This window comes from Acyrthosiphon pisum, chromosome A2 (assembly GCF_005508785.2).
Source record: "Acyrthosiphon pisum isolate AL4f chromosome A2, pea_aphid_22Mar2018_4r6ur, whole genome shotgun sequence".
Lineage (NCBI taxonomy): Eukaryota > Metazoa > Arthropoda > Insecta > Hemiptera > Aphididae > Acyrthosiphon > Acyrthosiphon pisum.
The window spans coordinates 98189319-98213689 of NC_042495.1; the positions used below are offsets into that span (position 1 = coordinate 98189319).

A 24371-nucleotide genomic window follows, 5' to 3' on the forward strand; every position below is an offset into this window, starting at 1 on the left:
TGACCAATCGAGCATTGAGTAGTTGACACGTATTTAGGAATGTAAGTGCATGGTGGTCGGTTAATATTTTCGTCCTGTTTCCAAGCAAGTAGTTTCTAAATTTTTTACATGCGAAAACTATTGCGAGCAGTTCCAGTTCAGTGGTGTTATAGTTTTGCTCCGCTGCGTTAAGTGTTCTACTGGCAAAACTGAGGGTTTGGTGTTGCCCTTCTTCGGTAATTTGATAAAGTTCCGCCCCGAGGTGTGTCGTTGAGGCATCGGTGTTCAGGTGAAACTCTCTCTTGAAATCTGGGAATTGAATTATTATGTCCTCTAGAAATTTTCGTTTTATGTTGTCAAACGCTTGCTGTTGGCTGGTACCCCATGTCCATTTTGCGTCTTTTTTGGTTAATTTGCTGAGTTGTCCCGTGTCTTGTGACAGGTCTCTGATAAATTTTCTGTAAAAATTGATGAACCCAATGAATGCTTGTACCTGTTTTTTCGTTTTGGGTGGCTGGAAATTCATTACTGTTTGTATTTTATCTGGGTCCATAGATATTCCTTTTTCACTTATTATGTGTCCCAGAAAAATCACTTGTTTTTTCAGAAATTGTGACTTTTTTCTGTTGATGGTGATATGGTGTTGTGCAAATTTTTTGAAGATTTGTTCTAAGTGACAAATATGTTCTTGAAAACTCGTTGAAGTGATGTGTATGTCATCGACATATATGGCAGCGAATTGTAGAATCTCCGGTCCTAATACTTGATCTAGTATTTTTTGGAATTCTGCCACAGAATTGATTAATCCAAAAGGTAATACTTTAAATTGATAGTTACGGCCTTTATGCAAAAATGCCGTAATTTCCCGACATTCGGTTTTCAATGGGCACTGCCAGTAACCTGCTGTCAAGTCAATCGAACTTAAGTATTTCATTCCCTGGAACTTGATGAGAGTGTCGTCCATATTTGTAGGACATTCTCGATCCGGTATTATGACTGTGTTAATTTTTCTGGCATCTAGGCATAATCGAATCTCTCCATTTTTCTTTTCAATACAGACTATGGGTGATGACCATGGTGATGTTGATTTTTCTATGACTTGTAAATCTAGCATCCTCTGTATCTCTGCATCCACCTTTGGTATCCTTGATACTGGTATTGGATAGGGTCGCTGGTAAATTGGGTCTCCTGGTTTGACACGGATTTGACATTGAAACTCGGTAATCTTTCCAGGTTGTTCAGAAAAAATGTGTTCGTACTGGTTTAATAATGACACAAACATTTGACTTTCTTGATCGTTTAGGTTGACGTGGTCGTCATCCAAGTTGTCGTTAACTTCCACCCTGAGCAGATGTTCTTCGATGATTTTTGGTTCTCGGTTGGCAAACGGTACGATGATTGGTACATCATTGACTTTGAATTCTACTGTTTGCTTGTTGAATTTTATTTGTGCTGAATATTTGTTTAATATATCTGCACCAATAATTCCTTGTTCGTTTAGGCCTTCTACCTGAACGAAATTAGTCTGTAGGTAAATATCACCTATTTTGCATTCGCAAAATATTTGTTTGGACACTTTGCATATTTTCTTTCCTACGGCGTTGCTTATTTGTATACCCGTGACTGGTAGCTGTGGTATTCTGTTGTTTTTCTGTGTAATTATATCAATTACCTCCTTGGTGAGTACACTTATTGTGGCTCCGGTGTCGACCAATAATAGCATTTCCTCCCCTTCAATTTCACATTTCAAGTATGGGCTTCTGGACGTATTTGCCGTACTTAACGAATTTACCGCGTAAGTTTCGTTGTTACTTGGTCCAGCCGGTGGGTCTACATTTACTGATACTTGTTTGATTTGTTCAGTTTGTGGTTTATTATTTGTTTGTGTTTCACCAGGTTTGTTGTTGTCGTTTGGGCGGTATGGTTGGTTGTTGTTCCACCGATTGTTTCGAGTCGGCATGTTGTTCCAACCATTGTTCCGTTGATAGCTCCAATTATTGCTTTTCTGTTGACTGTTATTATTATTTCGGTCCGTCGATGATTGTTCTGGCTTTTCTGTAGTGTTTTCTTCTTCTCCCAGAATTTTCATAGCGGCTACTATCGTTCTTTCGGGTAACGATACAAGTATTGCCCTTAAATAACCAGGATAGTGTTTGGCAATGTGTTTTACGATTTCTGGTTCCGACAGTCTTGGTACCTCTAGGTGTCGTAGTTTTGTGGCCCAGGTCGCAAAATGTTCTCTGTAATTCGCTGTTACCTGATTTACATTTAGGCATTGGCTCCAGACTTGAATTTGAATCTCCCTGGACCAATATTCATCAATAAATGCTCTCTTGAAATCGTCGTAATTGCATAGTTGAAAACGCACCGTGGAAAACCAACTATACGCGTTCGATTTTAAACAATCTCCCACTACAATGATTTTTTCTCCCACATACGTTTGTTTAATGGCAAAATATTCTTCGAGTCGACTTAGGAAATCTCTCGGGTGCATGTCCCGTCCGTTTCCAAAAAATGTAGGTCGTGCAATATCTGTTTGATGTAAATTATTATTATTTATACAGTTATGCGCTGGTGGTGGTGATGATCGTTGTTCCTGACGTTCATATTTTTGTTCAATTTCTATTAACTTCCTTGACCAATTTTCTTCAATGTTTTCTATTTTGTTAGCGTGTTCATTTTTGAGGTTTTCGATTTTTTGCAATAATTGATTTACCAAATATTGACTGTTTCGTTCCACTTCCTCCTTGAACGCGTTAAATGCTTCTTCGGTGACATTTCTCTTCGGAGCCATGTTCACGATGTAGTTTTCTTCTTTGCAAATCGATGTAGCTTTTCTTCAAAACTTCTTTAATCTCGTGGGTCGATGTAGAATTTTCCTTCTTACGTCGAGCACTGCAGTTGGGCGCCAAATGTAAGGAAAATAACGCGTTCGTGTTTTTGATATTATTAATTTGCGTTTATTTCACATACGTTACTCATTTATACAGTTACAATTTATACATGTGTAATACAGTATTTCTTTTCATGAGTTACATTTATACTCTTACGAGTGTACATATAAAATAATATATTTGTGGATTTACATAAATTATGGGGGGAAAGCGTGAACATTGAACTTACGGTTATTAATCGGGTTTTGCTCAATTTTGGTGGCGTAGCGCACCTAAGTACATCGGCGCATTCAGGGGCACGGTAATATATTGTTATTACCGGCGTGAAGGGCTTATCAAAAATATTCAGCAGTAATATTGCTGGACGGCAACTATCGGCGGACGATGGTGGGTTGAACGTCGATCCGGTGGTGTATTGACGGTGACAAACAGTCTGTTGGCGGACGGTGATGGTATGACTCGGCTTCTTGGTGTGACGTGGCGGCTAACTGGCAACTCAACTCGGACGGCGGCGCTCAGAAAAATCACGGACAGGTCTACACCTGGTACTACTCGCGGCGGCGGTGTACAAGGGAATGCCGGGGCAGACTATTTGTGAATATCCGTTCTTGACGATACGTGTATCGTCCGGCTTATTCAGTCCTGGGGCAAGTTGCTGTTGGTTGAGTTGGATCAGTATCCGTTCTTGGCAATATTACTATTGTCCGGCTTACTGATCTTTCCTCGCAGCGGGGAAGACGATGTTTTACGGCGGTCAGCGGCCTGTACTTATGCTAGTCGAAGCTCGCTGGTCCCGTGCACAATTTTAGTTGATGTTTCATGTGTTTTTGAATTTTCCCGTATTGGTTGACGATATTTCGTAATAGTAATCTTATTGTACCTTTTCTGCTGAGTTCGAATATGTGCTTGGCTTTTTTCTCGCTTCAATATTTTATTCGGAAACTCATGTTTTCTGGCGGGCGGCATGCTTTCGTAAAACTGCCATGCCGACCTGCGCTATCTGTATTTGCTTGTTGTCATTGTGTTCCGTCGCGCAATCAATATCGCACTGCGGTGATCAATATTGCTTGGGAGTAATGTACAAACTAGAGCGCGCCACGCATTTGGTCGCTCAGTTTTGTCTCATTACATTGTCCCCTTTTTTATTTATATTTTTTTTTTTTTGTAGCGAAAAGTTTTGAGTGAGAAAAAAAAATAAAAATAAAAACTTTAAATTTTTGTGGTGATGTGAGGGTTGTGAGAGCCTTTTTTTTTTTTTTTTTTCGATTGTTCGTGCTTCAAGATCATGGGTGAGCTTGTCGCTTATCGTTGCGAGTCCTCTGGATCTTTTCTTTGTAGATGAGTTTTTTAATCCGGGTTTTTGATAGATGTTGGACACCCAGAGCCGTCTCTTGCGAGCCCTGTTGCTTTTTTGGCTGGTGTCCGTGTTTTGTTAAATAGTTCTTCGACGAATTGTTACTGCCCTGTTGACAGCTCGGTGATGGTTTTTCCTCCGGGTGCAGGAGGGAAAGCATTGTCTTCATCCTTCCTACTACACCCTCCTTGTCCCCTGGGTAGTGGTCCCATCAGGTCGGCAGATACCATTTCTCTCGGTTCGGTGGGTAGGAGGCTTAACGTCGGTCCCCTAGCCGTTATATTACTTATTTTCGCTTTTTGGCATAGATCACAGGTCTTGATGATTTGTTTAATTGTTCTATACATGTTCTTAAACTGGTGATCCTGCTGCAATAGTTTAAATGTTTTATATGTCCCGCAATGGCCATATATTTTGTGGGTTTCTTCTACTAACTGTTTTACCGCTACCTTTGGCACCATGACTTGATATTCACCAGAGTGTGCTTGGCGAAATAGTAAATTCCGATGTATCATAAGATTATGATTGGTTTTTTGCGCGATCCTCTGTTTGAGTTTTTTGACATGTTCATCCTGTTGTTGTAACATTTCAAGGTTTTTGAATTGTTCTTTTAATCCCTTACTGTATTCTAACAGTGATAACTTGTTAATGACGATTATTTTATTGCTGGTTGTGGCGTCACTGGTAGGGACTTGCGGATACCTGGTCAATGTGTCAGCACCGACATTTTCTTTCCCTGGAATGTGCGTTATCTCCAGCTGAAATTCCTGGAGATATGTGGCCCATCTGACCAATCGAGCATTGAGTAGTTGACACGTATTTAGGAATGTAAGTGCATGGTGGTCGGTTAATATTTTCGTCCTGTTTCCAAGCAAGTAGTTTCTAAATTTTTTACATGCGAAAACTATTGCGAGCAGTTCCAGTTCAGTGGTGTTATAGTTTTGCTCCGCTGCGTTAAGTGTTCTACTGGCAAAACTGAGGGTTTGGTGTTGCCCTTCTTCGGTAATTTGATAAAGTTCCGCCCCGAGGTGTGTCGTTGAGGCATCGGTGTTCAGGTGAAACTCTCTCTTGAAATCTGGGAATTGAATTATTATGTCCTCTAGAAATTTTCGTTTTATGTTGTCAAACGCTTGCTGTTGGCTGGTACCCCATGTCCATTTTGCGTCTTTTTTGGTTAACTTGCTGAGTTGTCCCGTGTCTTGTGACAGGTCTCTGATAAATTTTCTGTAAAAATTGATGAACCCAATGAATGCTTGTACCTGTTTTTTCGTTTTGGGCGGCTGGAAATTCATTACTGTTTGTATTTTATCTGGGTCCATAGATATTCCTTTTTCACTTATTATGTGTCCCAGAAAAATCACTTGTTTTTTCAGAAATTGTGACTTTTTTCTGTTGATGGTGATATGGTGTTGTGCAAATTTTTTGAAGATTTGTTCTAAGTGACAGATATGTTCTTGAAAACTCGTTGAAGTGATGTGTATGTCATCGACATATATGGCAGCGAATTGTAGAATCTCCGGTCCTAATACTTGATCTAGTATTTTTTGGAATTCTGCCACAGAATTGATTAATCCAAAAGGTAATACTTTAAATTGATAGTTACGGCCTTTATGCAAAAATGCCGTAATTTCCCGACATTCGGTTTTCAATGGGCACTGCCAGTAACCTGCTGTCAAGTCAATCGAACTTAAGTATTTCATTCCCTGGAACTTGATGAGAGTGTCGTCCATATTTGTAGGACATTCTCGATCCGGTATTATGACTGTGTTAATTTTTCTGGCATCTAGGCATAATCGAATCTCTCCATTTTTCTTTTCAATACAGACTATGGGTGATGACCATGGTGATGTTGATTTTTCTATGACTTGTAAATCTAGCATCCTCTGTATCTCTGCATCCACCTTTGGTATCCTCGATACTGGTATTGGATAGGGTCGCTGGTAAATTGGGTCCCCTGGTTTGACACGGATTTGACATTGAAACTCGGTAATCTTTCCAGGTTGTTCAGAAAAAATGTGTTCGTACCGGTTTAATAATGACACAAACATTTGACTTTCTTGATCGTTTAGGTTGACGTGGTCGTCATCCAAGTTGTCGTTAACTTCCACCCTGAGCAGATGTTCTTCGATGATTTTTGGTTCTCGGTTGGCAAACGGTACGATGATTGGTACATCATTGACTTTGAATTCTACTGTTTGCTTGTTGAATTTTATTTGTGCTGAATATTTGTTTAATATATCTGCACCAATAATTCCTTGTTCGTTTAGGCCTTCTACCTGAACGAAATTAGTCTGTAGGTAAATATCACCTATTTTGCATTCGCAAAATATTTGTTTGGATACTTTGCATATTTTCTTTCCTACGGCGTTGCTTATTTGTATACCCGTGACTGGTAGCTGTGGTATTCTGTTGTTTTTCTGTGTAATTATATCAATTACCTCCTTGGTGAGTACACTTATTGTGGCTCCGGTGTCGACCAATAATAGCATTTCCTCCCCTTCAATTTCACATTTCAAGTATGGGCTTCTGGACGTATTTGCCGTACTTAACGAATTTACCGCGTAAGTTTCGTTGTTACTTGGTCCAGCCGGTGGGTCTACATTTACTGATACTTGTTTGATTTGTTCAGTTTGTGGTTTATTATTTGTTTGTGTTTCACCAGGTTTGTTGTTGTCGTTTGGGCGGTATGGTTGGTTGTTGTTCCACCTATTGTTTCGAGGCGGCATGTTGTTCCAACCATTGTTCCGTTGATGGTTCCAATTATTGCTTTTCTGTTGACTGTTATTATTATTTCGGTCCGTCGATGATTGTTCTGGCTTTTCTGTAGTGTTTTCTTCTTCTCCCAGAATTTTCATAGCGGCTACTATCGTTCTTTCGGGTAACGATACAAGTATTGCCCTTAAATAACCAGGATAGTGTTTGGCAATATGTTTTACGATTTCTGGTTCCGACAGTCTTGGTACCTCTAGGTGTCGTAGTTTTGTGGCCCAGGTCGCAAAATGTTCTCTGTAATTCGCTGTTACCTGATTTACATTTAGGCATTGGCTCCAGACTTGAATTTGAATTTCCCTGGACCAATATTCATCAATAAATGCTCTCTTGAAATCGTCGTAATTGCATAGTTGAAAACGCACCGTGGAAAACCAACTATACGCGTTCGATTTTAAACAATCTCCCACTACAATGATTTTTTCTCCCACATACGTTTGTTTAATGGCAAAATATTCTTCGAGTCGACTTAGGAAATCTCTCGGGTGCATGTCCCGTCCGTTTCCAAAAAATGTAGGTCGTGCAATATCTGTTTGATGTAAATTATTATTATTTATACAGTTATGCGCTGGTGGTGGTGATGATCGTTGTTCCTGACGTTCATATTTTTGTTCAAGTTCTGTTAATTTCCTTGACCAATTTTCTTCAATGTTTTCTATTTTGTTAGCGTGTTCATTTTTTAGGTTTTCGATTTTTTGCAATAATTGATTTACCAAATATTGACTGTTTCGTTCCACTTCCTCCTTGAACGCGTTAAATGCTTCTTCGGTGACATTTCTCTTCGGAGCCATGTTCACGATGTAGTTTTCTTCTTTGCAAATCGATGTAGCTTTTCTTCAAAACTTCTTTAATCTCGTGGGTCGATGTAGAATTTTCCTTCTTACGTCGAGCACTGCAGTTGGGCGCCAAATGTAAGGAAAATAACGCGTTCGTATTTTTGATATTATTAATTTGCGTTTATTTCACATACGTTACTCATTTATACAGTTACAATTTTATATATGTGTAATACAGTATTTCTTTTCATGAGTTGCATTTATACTCTTACGAGTGTACATATAAAATAATATATTTGTGGATTTACATAAATTATGGGGGGAAAGCGTGAACATTGAACTTACGGTTTATTAATCGGGTTTTGCTAAATCTTGGTGGCGTAACACACCTAGGTACATCGGCGCAGTCAGTGGCACGGTAATGTATTGCTATTACCGGCGTGAAAGGCTTATCAAAATATTCAGTAGTAATATTGCTGGGCAGCAACTATCGGCGGACGATGGTGGGTTGAACGTCGATCCGGTGATGAACAGCAACTGTTGGCGGACGGTGATGGTATGACCCGGCTTCTTAGTGTGACGTGGCGGCTAACTGGCAACTCAACTCGGACGGCGGCGCTCAGAAAAATCACGGACAGGTCGACACCTGGTACTACTCGCGGCGGCGGTGTACAAGGGAATGCCGGGGCAGACTATTCGCGAATATCCGTTCTTGACGATACGTGTATCGTCCGGCTTATTCAGTCCTGGGGCAAGTTGCTGTTGGTTGAGTTGGATCAGTATCCGTTCTTGGCAATATTACTATTGTCCGGCTTACTGATCTTTCCTCGCAGCGGGGAAGACGATGATTTACGGTGGTCAGCGGCCCGTACTTATGCTAGTCGAAGCTCGCTGGTCCCGTGCACAATTTTAGTTAATGTTTTAGGTGTTTTTGAATTTCCCGTATTGGTTGACGATATTTCGTAATAGTAATCTTATTGTACATTTTCTGCTGATTTCGAATATGTGCTTGGCTTTTTTCTCGCTTCAATATTTTATTCGGAAACTCATGTTTTCTGGCGGGCGGCATGCTTTCGTAAAACTGCCATGCCGACCTGCGCTATCTGTATTTAATAGTGGTTATTATGTTCCGTCGCGCAATCGATATTGCACTGCGGTGATCAATATTGCTTGGGAGTAATGTACAAACTAGAGCGCGCCACGCATTTGGTCGCTCAGTTTTGTCTCATTACATTGTCCCCTTTTTTATTTATATTTTTTTTTTTGTAGCGAAAAGTTTTGAGTGAGAGAAAAAAAAAATAAAAATAAAAACTTTAAATTTTTGTGGTGATGTGAGGGTTGTGAGAGCCTTTTTTTTTTTTTTTTTCGATTGTTCGTGCTTCAAGATCATGGGTGAGCTTGTCGCTTATCGTTGCGAGTCCTCTGGATCTTTTCTTTGTAGATGAGTTTTTTAATCCGGGTTTTTGATAGATGTTGGACACCCAGAGCCGTCTCTTGCGAGCCCTGTTGCTTTTTTGGCTGGTGTCCGTGTTTTGTTAAATAGTTCTTCGACGAACTGTTACTGCCCTGTTGACAGCTCGGTGATGGTTTTTCCTCCGGGTTCAGGAGGGAAAGCATTGTCTTCATTCTTCCTACTACACCCTCCTTGTCCCCTGGGTAGTGGTCCCATCAGGTCGGCAGATACCATTTCTCTCGGTTCGGTGGGTAGGAGGCTTAACGTCGGTCCCCTAGCCGTTATATTATTTATTTTCGCTTTTTGGCATAGATCACAGGTCTTGATTATTTGTTTAATTGTTCTATACATGTTCTTAAACTGGTGATCCTGCTGCAATAGTTTAAATGTTTTATATGTCCCGCAATGGCCATATATTTTGTGGGTTTCTTCTACTAACTGTTTTACCGCTACCTTTGGCACCATGATCTGATATTCACCAGAGTGTGCTTGGCGAAATAGTAAATTCCGATGCATCATAAGATTATGATTGGTTTTTTGCGCGATCCTCTGTTTGAGTTTTTTGACATGTTCATCCTGTTGTTGCAACATTTCAAGGTTTTTGAATTGTTCTTTTAATTCCTTACTGTATTCTAACAGTGATAACTTGTTAATGACGATTATTTTATTGCTGATTGTGGCGTCACTGGTAGGGACTTGCGGATACCTGGTCAATGTGTCAGCACCGACATTTTCTTTCCCTGGAATGTGCGTTATCTCCAGCTGAAATTCCTGGACATATGTGGCCCATCTGACCAATCGAGCATTGAGTAGTTGACACGTATTTAGGAATGTAAGTGCATGGTGATCGGTTAATATTTTCGTCCTGTTTCCAAGCAAGTAGTTTCTAAATTTTTTACATGCGAAAACTATTGCGAGCAGTTCCAGTTCAGTGGTGTTATAGTTTTGCTCCGCTGCGTTAAGTGTTCTACTGGCAAAACTGAGGGTTTGGTGTTGCCCTTCTTCGGTAATTTGATAAAGTTCCGCCCCGAGGTGTGTCGTTGAGGCATCGGTGTTCAGGTGAAACTCTCTCTTGAAATCTGGGAATTGAATTATTATGTCCTCTAGAAATTTTCGTTTTATGTTGTCAAACGCTTGCTGTTGGCTGGTACCCCATGTCCATTTTGCGTCTTTTTTGGTTAACTTGCTGAGTTGTCCCGTGTCTTGTGACAGGTCTCTGATAAATTTTCTGTAAAAATTGATGAACCCAATGAATGCTTGTACCTGTTTTTTCGTTTTGGGCGGCTGGAAATTCATTACTGTTGTCTGTTTGTATTTTATCTGGGTCCATAGATATTCCTTTTTCACTTATTATGTGTCCCAGAAAAATCACTTGTTTTTTCAGAAATTGTGACTTTTTTCTGTTGATGGTGATATGGTGTTGTGCAAATTTTTTGAAGATTTGTTCTAAGTGACAAATATGTTCTTGAAAACTCGTTGAAGTGATGTGTATGTCATCGACATATATGGCAGCGAATTGTAGAATCTCCGGTCCTAATACTTGATCTAGTATTTTTTGGAATTCTGCCACAGAATTGATTAATCCAAAAGGCAATACTTTAAATTGATAGTTACGGCCTTTATGCAAAAATGCCGTAATTTCCCGACATTCGGTTTTCAATGGGCACTGCCAGTAACCTGCTGTCAAGTCAATCGAACTTAAGTATTTCATTCCCTGGAACTTGATGAGAGTGTCGTCCATATTTGTAGGACATTCTCGATCCGGTATTATGACTGTGTTAATTTTTCTGGCATCTAGGCATAATCGAATCTCTCCATTTTTCTTTTCAATACAGACTATGGGTGATGACCATGGTGATGTTGATTTTTCTATGACTTGTAAATCTAGCATCCTCTGTATCTCTGCATCCACCTTTGGTATCCTCGATACTGGTATTGGATAGGGTCGCTGGTAAATTGGGTCCCCTGGTTTGACACGGATTTGACATTGAAACTCGGTAATCTTTCCAGGTTGTTCAGAAAAAATGTGTTCGTACCGGTTTAACAATGACACAAACATTTGACTTTCTTGATCGTTTAGGTTGACGTGGTCGTCATCCAAGTTGTCATTAATTTCTACGTTAATCAGATGCTCCTTGGTTATCCTTGGTTCTCTGTAGGCGAATGGTACAGTGACTGGTATATTATTGACATTGAATTGCACTGTCTGTTTGTTGAATTTGATTTGTGCTGAATATTTGTTCAGTATGTCTGCTCCGATAATTCCTTTTTCATTTAGGCCTTCTACCTGAACGAAATTAGTCTGTAGGTAAATATCACCTATTTTGCATTCGCAAAATATTTGTTTGGACACTTTGCATATTTTCTTTCCTACGGCGTTGCTTATTTGTATACCCGTGACTGGTAGCTGTGGTATTCTGTTGTTTTTCTGTGTAATTATATCAATTACCTCCTTTGGTGAGTACACTTATTGTGGCTCCGGTGTCGACCAACAATAGCATTTCCTCCCCTTCAATTTCACATTTCAAGTATGGGCTCCTGGACGCATTTGCAGTATTTAACGAATTTACCGCGTAAGTTTCGTTGTTACTTGGTCCGGCCGGTGGGTCTACATTTACTGATACTTGTTTGATTTGTTCAGTTTGTGGTTTGTTATTTGTTTGTGTTTCACCAGGTTTGTTGTTGTCGTTTGGGCGGTATGGTTGGTTGTTGTTCCACCGATTGTTTCGAGGCGGCATGTTGTTCCAACCATTGTTCCGTTGATGGTTCCAATTATTGCTTTTCTGTTGACTGTTATTATTATTTCGGTCCGTTGATGATTGTTCTGGCTTTTCTGTAGTGTTTTCTTCTTCTCCCAGAATTTTCATAGCGGCTACTATCATTCTTTCGGGTAACGATACAAGTATTGCTCTTAAATAACCAGGATAGTGTTTGGCAATGTGTTTTACGATTTCTGGTTCCGACAGTCTTGGTACCTCTAGTTGTCGCAGTTTTGTGGCCCAGGTCGCAAAATGTTCTCTGTAATTCGCTGTTACCTGATTTACATTTAGGCATTGGCTCCAGACTTGAATTTGAATTTCCCTGGACCAATACTCATCGATAAATGCTCTCTTGAAATCGTCGAAATTGCATAGTTGAAAACGCATCGTGGAAAACCAACTATACGCGTTCGATTTTAAACAATCTCCCACTACAATGATTTTTTCTCCCACATACGTTTGTTTAATGGCAAAATATTCTTCGAGTCGACTTAGGAAATCTCGCGGGTGCATGTCCCGTCCGTTTCCAAAAAATGTAGGTCGTGCAATATCTGTTTGATGTAAATTATTATTATTTATACAGTTATGCGCGGGTGGTGGTGATTGTCGTTGCTCCTGACGTTCAAATTTTTGTTCAAGTTCTATTAATTTTCTTGACCAATTTTCTTCAATGTTTTCTATTTTGTTAGCGTGTTCATTTTTGAGGTTTTCGATTTTTTGCAATAATTGATTTACCAAATATTGACTGTTTCGATCAACTTCCTCCTTGAACGCGTTAAATGCTTCTTCGGTGACATTTCTCTTCGGAGCCATGTTCACGATGTAGTTTTCTTCTTTGCAAATCGATGTAGCTTTTCTTCAAAATTTCTTTAATCTCGTGGGTCGATGTAGAATTTTCCTTCTTACGTCGAGCACTGGAGTTGGGCGCCAAATGTAAGGAAAATAACGCGTTGATGTTTTTGATGTAATTAATTTGCGTTTATTTCACATACGTTACTCATTCATACAGTTACAATTTATATATGTGCAGTGTTGGGAATTATCTAGATAATTTTATCTAGATAAATTATCTAGATAATTTTATTCATTTAATTATCTTATCTAGATAAAAAAAATGAGTGGTTATATATTATCTTATCTAGATAAATTTAATGGTTATCTGTGTCAATTTATCTAAATAAAATATTTTACTTAAATAAAAAAATTTTAAATTATTAAATACTAGGTAATAATATAACCGAGTATTAACGTTATTAATATTCCATTATTAATAATGAAATATAATTTATAATTTGAGATTTCAATTTTTATTTTTTGTTATTATATTCGAAATATTAAAATGATACTATTATATACCTAATATGAGTTTGCTTTCGTGTAATTGCTTATAACTGGCGTGCATTGCGATAAGCCGATAGGCCGGCATGCCACACAAGAGAAATACCCATATTATTTATAAATAGTTTTTAGTCGTGAGTACTGAGTAGTGAGTAGTGACCCAACAACTGCATGTCTGCATTCATTACCATTTACCAATGTGTAATGAAAATTATATGATATTTATAATATTTACGTTATTAATTTTTATCAGTAAATATCTCTTCGTAAAAGATATAAATAGCTTTTCATATTCCACGATTTCTGTGTTCTCTATCGTCGGTAGAAGGGATCATGTTATTTTGGTGATATCAGTATATCACAATATTCACAATTCACTACATCACGGCATTGCGCTGCGCTCTGAGTTGTTAGTATTTCGAATTTCGATATACGATATAACGAATTTCGAATATTAGTAGTGACCGAATACTAATCTATGACTGACGAGTACGAGTGAAATTATAATTATTTTGAAATGGACAAATATTTAAATAAAAGAAAACACGACAATACCATAGATGAATGTGAAATAGACAATGGGGATAATGTCGCTGGACCGTCTCAATCAAGTAAAATGGAATCTGCAGAAAATAAAATACAAAATTACTTGCTTGATGGCAAATATTACAAAATCATATCTGTCGAAGGAACAAAAATATCTGCTAGTTGTCAATTGTGCTCTAAGAAAATTATTGCTTATAACAATTCAACTGGAAACTTACTAAGTCACTATAAAGTAAGTATTATTTGTCATACATAAGTGAGTACCTAGTCAATGCTTTAGCCGCTTTAGGTAGGTACATACATTTCTTGGAACAATACCTACTACCTATAGTAGGTATAGTAGCTGTTCATATTGGTTTTTCAAACCAAATTAATATATATTTTTCAATTGGCAATTTTGAAGAGATAGGTATAAAAATAATATAGGACATAGGTAAATCATATCTAATACGAAAAAAAATAATTTTTCTTACCTACTTACTTTTTGTGAAATACTGATTTGCTAATTTATACATCTATTTTTCTTATAAAAAAAACTTTGTTTACTGTGCTTTTTCACTGTAATTCTGAAAATAAGTTCTATAAATTAATTCAATTTTTACTTTTACTACGAGTTACATTAATTTTGTTCTTAAAATCATTATTTTATTTAATTAATACTAATTTACAACAGGTAGGGTTAAACCAAGTCACCTACACACTAACATTTCAATACCTATGAGTTATATATTAAAATTTAAAACCCAATACATAAAATAAAGATATACAATAAATTATATATTTTACTTTAAATTAATAATTATTTCCATAAACAAATATTGTCTAACCCTTGGGGTAAACTTAAACCTAATATAATATTAATAATTTTGCAGTGACAAGTGACAACTCACCTACTATTTTTTTAAAGAGAAGTATAATGTGTATGGTGATTGCCCCACTTCTTAAAAGGCACATTTTTATTTTATATTTTTAAATATTGGTTTGTGATTTTATGAAACAACTCTAACTTAAAATTAGGTATATGATTATAGTGTAAAAAGTTAAGATATTAACTATGTTTTTTTAATTCACGTATTTTTTTTAGTTATTACATTCAAGTATAATGAGTCAAGTTAAGGAGTACAAAATCTTGAAGATGTCTGGTAATTCAAAAAAAGACATTTTAAAACAAACAAAATTGTTCCATTCAGGGCCAAACAAAAGTTGTTCAAAACAAGAGGTATATAATATTTTATTAAGATATTCTTAGCTTGGTATGTTCTTACAAATTAACTCTTTTTATTATGATTATCTATGGGACTGTTAATGTCTAAAATACTATAATTCTAAAATAATTCTTAACATTCAATCATAAAGTGCATAATCTAAGTACCTACTATAATTATACCTACATCCCTACATCATAATTATCAGCTTGTATTTTGATTAATAATATAGGTATAATTTGTATTACTGTAATATAATCCAAGAACCTATGTATAATTAGGTAACTATATATGTTTTAATATATCATACATATATCATAAACATTATAACTTAAAATGCTTTGTAGTTGAAAATTAATATTTTATATTTGAATAAATTAAAGTATTTACATTATTATAAGGTTTATAATAAAGTTATCTGATATATTTTAATTTTTTTTATTTACTAAAATAAATAAAAAATAAAAAATATATTAAGTATGTTTAATTGTGTTTAAATATTTAATTTGATAGTAATCACAATAGATCAACAATTAATGTGAAAAAATGATATATTTTATTACACAAAACATTTTTTGAAATAGTTTCTTTTACTAGGTATATTATAATTTGTTAGTCTATTGTTATAGATTGATTATTGAAAATTGATTGGAATTTATAATTAGTATTTAGTACTGTAGATGTTTGGATACTTAATAATTATTTATAATACATCAATGGTTCCTATCAAAATATTTATTTTATTTTATTAACATTTTATTTATTTATAATTAACACTTTTTTTAACAGGTAAATGATCTTGTTTTTGAATATATTATATGTGAAATGCGACCACTGGTGACTGTCGAAAAACGTAGTTTTAAAAAACTAATTTTGGGACTCACCCATTCAAAAGACGAATCCATTATTCCAAACAGAAAACAAATATTGCAACTATTGAAAAATAGTTACAACTCATATGTTTCTATGTTATCAGATTTGATTCAAAAATCAAAATTCATTTGTACAACAGCAGACATATGGAGTGGAAATAATAAAAGTTATCTAGGTATGATTTAAATTATTGTTTGTTTTTTAAAATATTATAAATACCTACTTAGGTATCCTTCATTTTTTTAAATTTAAATTTAAGTATTAAACTATTTATAAATAGTTGATGACAAATAGAATGACAATAGTATTTAATCTGTAATACCTACTTCGTAATTCATAGTTATTGCAGCTATGTCATATTATAATTGTTTAATGTCAGGTATTCATAATATATATATTTATAATCACATTTATGTACCAGAATTTTATTTAAAAGTCTGGCACGTTAAAACAAAGAAAATATTTTGAAAATAAGTAGTTTATGAATTTAAAAATAGTTAGTTTAGTAACAATAATTTTTGTGTTTGAAATATTATTTAAATAGTAATATTGTATAATTTTTCAGGAATGACTTGTCATTTAATTGATCCTATAACTTATGAAAGAAAATCATTTGTTTTGGGCTGTAAGCGAATAATCGGAAGTCACACTTACTTGAATATCACTGAAACAATGACATGTATGACACAAGAATATAATATTCATTACTCAAAAATAAGCCATACGGTTACAGATAATGCAAGTAATTTTGCAAAAGCTTTTAGAACTTTTTCAACAAGTGTAAAATCAACTCAGTCAACTACTTTAAGTGTAGGTGATTTAAACGAAGATGGATCACCCTTTGAGGATTCAGATGTGGAAACTGAAAATATAACTGTGGTAGATATTGGTCAAATATTTACCAATTCTGAGGATCAAAATATAGACGAGTCATTTTGTTTACCCCCACATATGAGGTGTTGTGCACACACTCTAAATTTAATATCAACAACTGATATAAAGAAAATTAAAGATGCAAGTTACATTAATATATCTGAATCAACATTCAAAAAATTGTTTAGCTTTTGGACTCTCATTAGTAGAAGTACAGTTGCTTCAGACAAAATTTTAGAAAAGTGTGGCTGTAAATTTCCTATTCCTGTAGTAACTCGTTGGAACTCTTTGTATGACTCTAGCTTAAAAGTTTTAAAGTATAAACAACAGTTGACTAAAGCATTTGATGATTTGCATTTAATAAAATTAAAATTAAGCGAATGGACTTTTTTGGAAGAATATTGTCAAGTCATGGAACCATTAGCTATATCACTAGATAAGTTACAAGGTGAAAACAATAGTTTTTTGGGGTATGTAGCTCCAACTATTTTAGTTCTAAGGCGTCTGTTAATATCTTTTACAGATTTGAAATACTGTAAACCATTAAGCTTTGCTATTATTCAAGCTATTGAAACTCGTTTTAATTATATATTGGATTTAAGTCGTCCAGAAAGTAAAGACTTTATTATAGCCTCTATAAGTCATCCCAAATTCAAGCTAAGTTGGGTACCACTTAGGTATATGAATTTATGTAAGAACCTATTTATAACTGAATGTTGCTTAAGAATGAATACCGAAACCAAATCAACAAATTTGACTATTACACAGTCTGATAAGGATGACAGTGATGATGATTTTTTCGATAGTATTTGCAATGACAATGATTTTACCAGCCCATCTGAATCCGAATCAAGAAATTCTAATTTAGCAAATTTGCAAGCATTATCTTTCTTAAATTTGAAAAAAAAAGATCTTGACATTTTAAATGATTTTCCAGTAATTAAAGAAGTATTTCTAAAATATAATACTACCATTCCATCATCGGCAGCTGTAGAGCGGCTATTCAGTAAAGCTGTTCAAGTGTTAACAACAAGACGCAATCGACTCAGTGATGATACATTTCAAATGCTGTTATGTTGTAGATCAAAATATGATTTATAAAAAATAATTTTTTTCAAATTGTTAGTCAAAAAATGACATAATATCAAAGTTGCCTTTATTTTAACTATTATTTTCTCTGTTGTATTATATATTATAATTTGTTATTACTAATATTCAAATAAAAATATTACATTATTATAAATGTGTGATGAAGAAATAACAATATTTTTTTTATATGATAATAACATTAAGTTAAAAAAAAATTATCTGTTTATTATACAGATAAAATTTTATTTATTTTTATCTTTATCTAGATAAAAAAATGAGTGGTTATATATTATCTTATCTAGATAAATTTTGAATGACTTATCTGTTATCTTATCCAGATGATTATTTGGTCATCTTTTCCCAACACTGCCTGCCACGCAGTTATTATATCTACCAGTCATGATGATGGTTTATAGGATAGGACAAGTAGTAAGTTTAGGACGTATAGTGATGTATAGTGAGGTCGAGACGGTATATTTTGTTAACCTTCGCTGATAAAATTACGAAAAATACCACTCTACTTCACTGTCAGATTTGATCAATATTCCTACAATATAAATTGGTATTGTTTGATATCATCCCGCTACCGTTCGTAAAAAATTGGATTGTCACGATAGATATATGTCTAAGTATCTTAATAGTACCTACATTCGCTTCGGTATTAGTTTAATACGCGAATTAATGAAAATAGTGGTAAACACTTTTTATAATATTTGAAATTTTATTTTACAATATTATAGTCGTCGGCTTGTCCGCTATATTGTATACTGTGTAAGATCAAGTGCTTGTTCATCTTACAGGCGTTATTAACTTATTTTAAAACAACACCAAGAATGCATTTTACTGAATTATTCACCACAACATTTAATACCAATGTATTAAACTTTTACAACAAAAACAAATAATCAAAATAAATATAATAGTGTGACAATGATTAAGAAATGACGATTAAAATCTATTTAAAATCGTTTAATTTGTTTGTGTTAATTATGTATAATTATGAAATATCAATTACTATTAACTATGCTAGTATTCAACTATTAATAATTGAAAACAATAATATACCAATTAATATTATTGTTTACTTTCATTTAGTAGTTTTTTTTTTGGAATATAAAAACAGTGGAGAGTTGTTTGGATGCGGGGTGATAACAAATATAAGTATCCATTTTTTATGAATAGTTGAATGCATCAAAATGAACAGAAAAATATTATTAACTATTTAAACATAAAATAAGCATTTCAACTCTTGCACAACAAACTTGGTAAACAGTTTAGAAAAATAAATTTTAGTAAAATAATATTTAAGAGTTATATAATATTTTGTGAATAATATATTATGATAAAGGTACCTACTGAATTTCAAAAAACCAAAAGATATCCGAAAATGTTTAAAAACAAAAGTTTTAAAATCAATAAATATATAAAACAAATTATGAAGTAATTTATTATAACGGTTCATTTAAAATAAAGCAAACCAGGGCATAAGTATGAGAATATATTGTTAAAATGTCATCACTCGACCCAAACTGCTGTTGTTAAATGACGTAACTAAACACAATAGGTAATTGAGTTTTGTACGAAATACGAGAACGTCTCAGTAGGAAATGCGTTTCCTTTTATTGTATACTATTGTCGCGTTTCTCGGTCGTTTTTCTTCCCCGTCCATTCGACTAAACCGTATCTTACCTATATGTTAAAATATCCAATTATTTATGTAATACCTATTAACTATTATTTTTCAGTTTAAAATATTAGTATAAAATATGTTAAATTTACAAAAAAACTCGGTGCGCCTATACAGTGTCCATACAAAGTAACTAAATATATACAAGTAGGTAGATACTACAGTCTACAACAAAACAAATATATGAAACTTCCTATTCTCATTTAGATTCTGAACAAGGACGATGGAGTTATTGATTTTTTATAATGCCCATATACATATATTTTTTATTTCTTTTTAAAACGCTCTATAAAGTAGTAAAACCATTTCCAAGTAATTCTCTCATAATAGATGATTAAAATTTCATAAAAAAGTGCACTGGGGCGTTCATAATAGTGAAATAGACAATAGTAGTTAGGAAAGCTATGTCTACATCGCATTTATTTTTTTTTAAATTGTCACAATACGAGATTTTATATTATTTAATGAAAAATTCCATGGCTATTAATATTCCAGAATCTAACTGAATCTAATCATTTTACAATAATGTTTGTAGAATTTATTTATTTAATTTGAAAAATGAGTCAAATGAGAATATGTAAGCAAACTCTCGCACTCGTAACGGATCAGCTTTGTGAAATCTGATTCATCCCGATCCATTTAAAATTCATATGAAAGCGCCAATAAATATATCGTTAATAATGAAATAAATTTAAAAACGGTTTGTTATTGGACCACTGGGAATTAACTGACGATCACGTTACACGTTGCAGCTTAAAGCAAAAAATCAAACAGTTCAACAACCACTCGAAAAGTAATTTTCAAAAAAAAAAAAAATAATAATAATAAATATTAAAAAAAAAAGCAATACAAAATGTAATAAAACTGTCTACTTTTGTAGTACCTATACATATTGGCGCGCATAAACATAAATTTAAAAAAAAATTCTAAACACGCCACTTACTCATACTTACACGTGTTTTTCGCAGACGAGTTCACCGATCAACGTGTTGCTTACGCACTTGAGCGCTGTGGATCTGATTATTTGCATTGCTGTACTGTTGTCCATTTTACCAGAGACATTCAATCAGTACGAAAAAGTCGCTCCGTGGCTGTGCCCTGTTCACGGATTTCTGTTTAATTTCCTACATCCAATGGCCATTTGGACAGTGTGTGGTCTCAACTGTGACAGGTTGGTATCCATTGCTCTAGTAGATAATTCGTTATACCTACATACAAAAATCAAAAATCGTAAGTATTCACTATTCAGTATCGATCGATTTTCCTCGAATTTCTGAAAATATAAAATGTTTCTAATTAAAGTATAATTTTAAGTTAAACTCATAGAAGTCACATTATCATAATGACTAACCACCAGTCGGTAATCGCTATTTAAGTTTATGCACCACTTATTACTTTAAATGGACGGAGTTTTTTTTAATAATATATTTCCTATATCGTAAAATTATATATTATTTTAACCTAATACCTTATGTAGTTAAATTTTTACAGTACCTACATGAAATGTATGTTCGAGAATCTTGATATCATTTAACTGATAAAAACATGATTATTATATTAATGTCTAACACTGTCAAACACTAACTTCAATTTTTATTTAGATATTATGCAATTGCGGCACCATTGCATTACGGGACACTAGTAAACAGCCGCAAAATCATGTTGGGCCTCTGCGGCACGTGGATTGTATGCTTGTTGATCTCATTGCCACCGGTTTTCCGGTTAGTTCCTTACACTTATCAACCGGGCCTACCTGTTTGTACCACGGATTTCAGCAAAGGTCGAGCAACCATTTTTTATAGCATTTTCTATACGACCATTACTCTAGTACTGCCTGGTGTCATCATACTTGGATGCAACATAAAAGTGAGTTTATATAAATATAAAAATCATATTTTTCACTCAAACCGTAAATTCGTGATCTATTATTAATCGAGACAGAATTATTTACAAGGCCGAAATTCAGCAGACGGTAGATTTTTTACTGCTATTGTAGTGGGTGGATTAACCAACAAATGTACCATAATAGATTATTATCAAGTTTAAATTGATTTCATAAGTTTCTAAAAACAATATTTGAGTTTGGAACACTTTTCCCATATCTTTCGCATTTAATGCATTTTTCTATATCAAAAATATTAAATTCTAGGCAAAGTGCCAGAAAATTTTCTATCATCTAACATTTTCGCATAACGAATGAATCAAAGTTTTGTGTGTAAATACGCGTTCTGGGATAGAATATAACAATATCGTAGGTATAGCATTTTAGAGCCATTAATAGTTATGCGATATTTCCGTTGTACCTACATAGGAATCCAAATAACATATTAACATAATTTTAAAACTTATTTCATAAATTAATAGAGTAGGCACAAGTCGTTGTAGATCACCAAGTAAAACGCCGACATTGTCGTTCGCAGGTGTTCACGATCGCTCGGTACCACAGGCACCGCATAGCATCAGCGATTTTCGAAGTGACGCTGTCGGCACAGGTGACCATCACGCACCAGCGGAACCCGTTCTTCTTGCCAACGGCGATGGCAAACAAGCTGCGCCGGAGCAACGCGTTCTCCGCCGTGTTCCAGATCGTCGGCTCGCTGGCCGTGTTCTACCTGCCGTACTACGGCGTGTGCTTGTACGAGTCGCTGTGCGCGGCCGTGGGCGCGGCGCCACGCACCGACCCAGCCGTCAAGTCGCTGTCGTTCGCTCTCATCACCGGTTCGGCGCTGTGCAACGGGCTGCTGTACGGCATCAAGAACAAGCTGCTGAAGAAGACGTACCAGAACTACCGACGCAAGATGATGACAAAGTGCGAGGTGAACCAGGAGATCCAGGCCCGGACGCCGTCGGCTTGCGGGTCGCGCAGACCGTCACTGACGCCGGTGGCCGCGGCGGCCGGCCACGGCAAGACCCCGGCGACCCCAGCGGCCGCGCCACTGCTGCTGCTCTGCAGCCGCCGGTCGTCGCTGATGAGCCTGTCTGAGACGGGCGAACCGCCGGTGGCGATGGCGGCCAGACGTCTGCCCGGCGCCACGTGTTCGGCCAACGCTCTGGACTTCGGTAACTTTTACGCGGACGTCCATTTCAACGGTGGCGTCGGTGGCGGTGTCAGTGGTGGCGGCGGCTCGTCCATCAGGCGGTGCTATTCGTCGACCACCAACGACGACGGGTCCGACCGAGGCGGCCGGTGCGCAGTGGCCAACCGTAGCGCGTTCGTCCGGCGCATATTGCGCGACTCGCGGCGATCGCCCAGGATATTGATCACGAGGGCCATGTCCGAGGAGAGCGAACCGTACTCGTCGGAACAGAGCAGCGGGACCGTGGCCATCTGCGACCTGAAGGACCGCTGCAGGGTCGGCGCCCACAAGCTGTCATCGTCTGCCGTCACGCTGTTCATCGACGACTGCAGACCCAACAGCGGCCGCGTTCACTGTCCGACGGACGTCGAGTTCGACTTCGACGACGATTGCGGCGGCGGTGGCGGTGGCGGCGGCTGCGACGATGACGACGAAGATACGTCGCTGGCCTACTACAGCAGCCCGTCGTCCAGCAACGATGGGAGCGGTTGCGCGGCCAACGGCGGCCTCACGCGGCTGACCAGGCTGTCCGCGTGAGTCCGTGGGTTGTGACGCGCGGCGTTTCCCCCACCTGCACTGGTGAGGCGGATCTCTTCTCATCGTCCCTCTCCGAGCACGCACGAAAATGACATATTTTGAGCCGAAACCGAATTGTATTGGTTTCCTTATAATTATAATCATCTCGTACGAGATTACTCTCAGAGTCGAAACTGCACGCGCAACGATATACAACCACCGATGCCGATCCGTCGAGTTATAACTATACAATGATCGCCGAGGACGATATTATTATAATATCAGACCATACGTATATTATAACAAGACAATTGTAATATTAATCGTGTATGAAAAATAATATAACGCGTAGGATAGTCGAACGAAAACAATTTAGATGATAATATTACTCCTATATATCTATACGTGTATTACCTACCTATATAATACATTATAATCGTTAAAAATTATTATGTTAATCGAATACTCTGAAAAGGACAAACAGTTGTTTTTTGTTTATCGCTTTAAGCTTGATATCGTGTTATAAGATACATTTTTTTTATTAAATTTATTTAAAATTATATTTATATACGTTTTTAAAAAATTATCCATTAAAATAACGAGTTTTAGGATGAAAAATAAGACGCATAAAATATGTACTAATTGTACTTTTGGTGATCTAAAACGTGTCAATATAAATAATTAAAAATTATTTAATCCACATTTTAGTCGAGGTCTCACTTACCTCACCGACAATGCCGCCATCGCCATAAAAATAAATGTCCCAAAACATGATAATAGTTTTCACTACTGCTGTTGTTGCTAAACCATTCTAATAATATTTATTTGCATAGTAGTTATTGTTTACATAATACATTATTCATAATAATACTATTATCATAAACGGGTTATCATAAGTATTAAACGACCTCTATTATGTAGGTCTTTCGAAGATTATATTGTGATTATATAATATTTAAGTCGACAGACAAATATATAATGAAGTCATTCAAGGGATCAAAGGTAATTTTATTTTTAAATTTTTACCTATTTTTAAAGATTTGTTTTCGCGCTCATTTTAGATCATGTCGCAGAATTGAGCTTACTCATCCCAACGAATTTAATTTCAACAAAAATCCATTATTATTATTTTTTTTTTTTTACATTATTTTTTATTTAATATAAAATATTTGCAATTGGCCAT

General features: G+C 35.8%; 2 protein-coding genes across 3 annotated transcripts; both read left to right on the forward strand.

Moving 5' to 3' along the window:
* The first annotated feature begins 13274 nt into the window (after nucleotides 1–13274).
* Nucleotides 13275–18073, forward strand: LOC100574382. 2 transcript variants are annotated; one of them, XM_029489133.1, is made up of 5 exons: nucleotides 14007–14100; nucleotides 14741–14885; nucleotides 14953–15087; nucleotides 15863–16121; nucleotides 16512–18073. In XM_029489133.1, exons 3-5 carry the CDS (start codon nucleotides 14971–14973, stop codon nucleotides 17918–17920), a joined length of 1785 nt encoding a protein of 594 aa, XP_029344993.1. In that variant the 5' UTR covers nucleotides 14007–14100; nucleotides 14741–14885; nucleotides 14953–14970; the 3' UTR covers nucleotides 17921–18073. The 2 variants fall into 2 exon arrangements, with proteins under 2 accessions (XP_003240429.1, XP_029344993.1); XM_003240381.4 differs by lacking the exon at nucleotides 14741–14885 and having other exon boundaries at nucleotides 13275–14100.
* Nucleotides 18074–18310: 237 nt separating this feature from the next.
* Nucleotides 18311–23209, forward strand: LOC100574301 (G-protein coupled receptor 61-like). The gene is made up of 4 exons (XM_016803577.1): nucleotides 18311–18337; nucleotides 20564–20766; nucleotides 21197–21461; nucleotides 22016–23209. Exons 1-4 carry the CDS (start codon nucleotides 18311–18313, stop codon nucleotides 23207–23209), a joined length of 1689 nt encoding a protein of 562 aa, XP_016659066.1.
* Nucleotides 23210–24371: the final 1162 nt, after the last annotated feature.

Excerpts from the sequence above, each read along its gene's own strand:
- LOC100574382 (XM_003240381.4), top strand. The coding sequence starts at position 13,840 with ATGGACAAATATTTAAATAAAAGAAAACACGACAATACCATAGATGAA. Across the intron at positions 14,101-14,952 it reads ACTTACTAAGTCACTATAAA|TTATTACATTCAAGTATAAT; the intron begins GTAAGTATTATT and ends TATTTTTTTTAG. Across the intron at positions 16,122-16,511 it reads AAATAATAAAAGTTATCTAG|GAATGACTTGTCATTTAATT; the intron begins GTATGATTTAAA and ends ATAATTTTTCAG.
- LOC100574301 (XM_016803577.1), top strand. The coding sequence starts at position 18,311 with ATGATGGTTTATAGGATAGGACAAGTA. Across the intron at positions 18,338-20,563 it reads TTTATAGGATAGGACAAGTA|ACGAGTTCACCGATCAACGT; the intron begins GTAAGTTTAGGA and ends TGTTTTTCGCAG. Across the intron at positions 21,462-22,015 it reads TACTTGGATGCAACATAAAA|GTGTTCACGATCGCTCGGTA; the intron begins GTGAGTTTATAT and ends TGTCGTTCGCAG.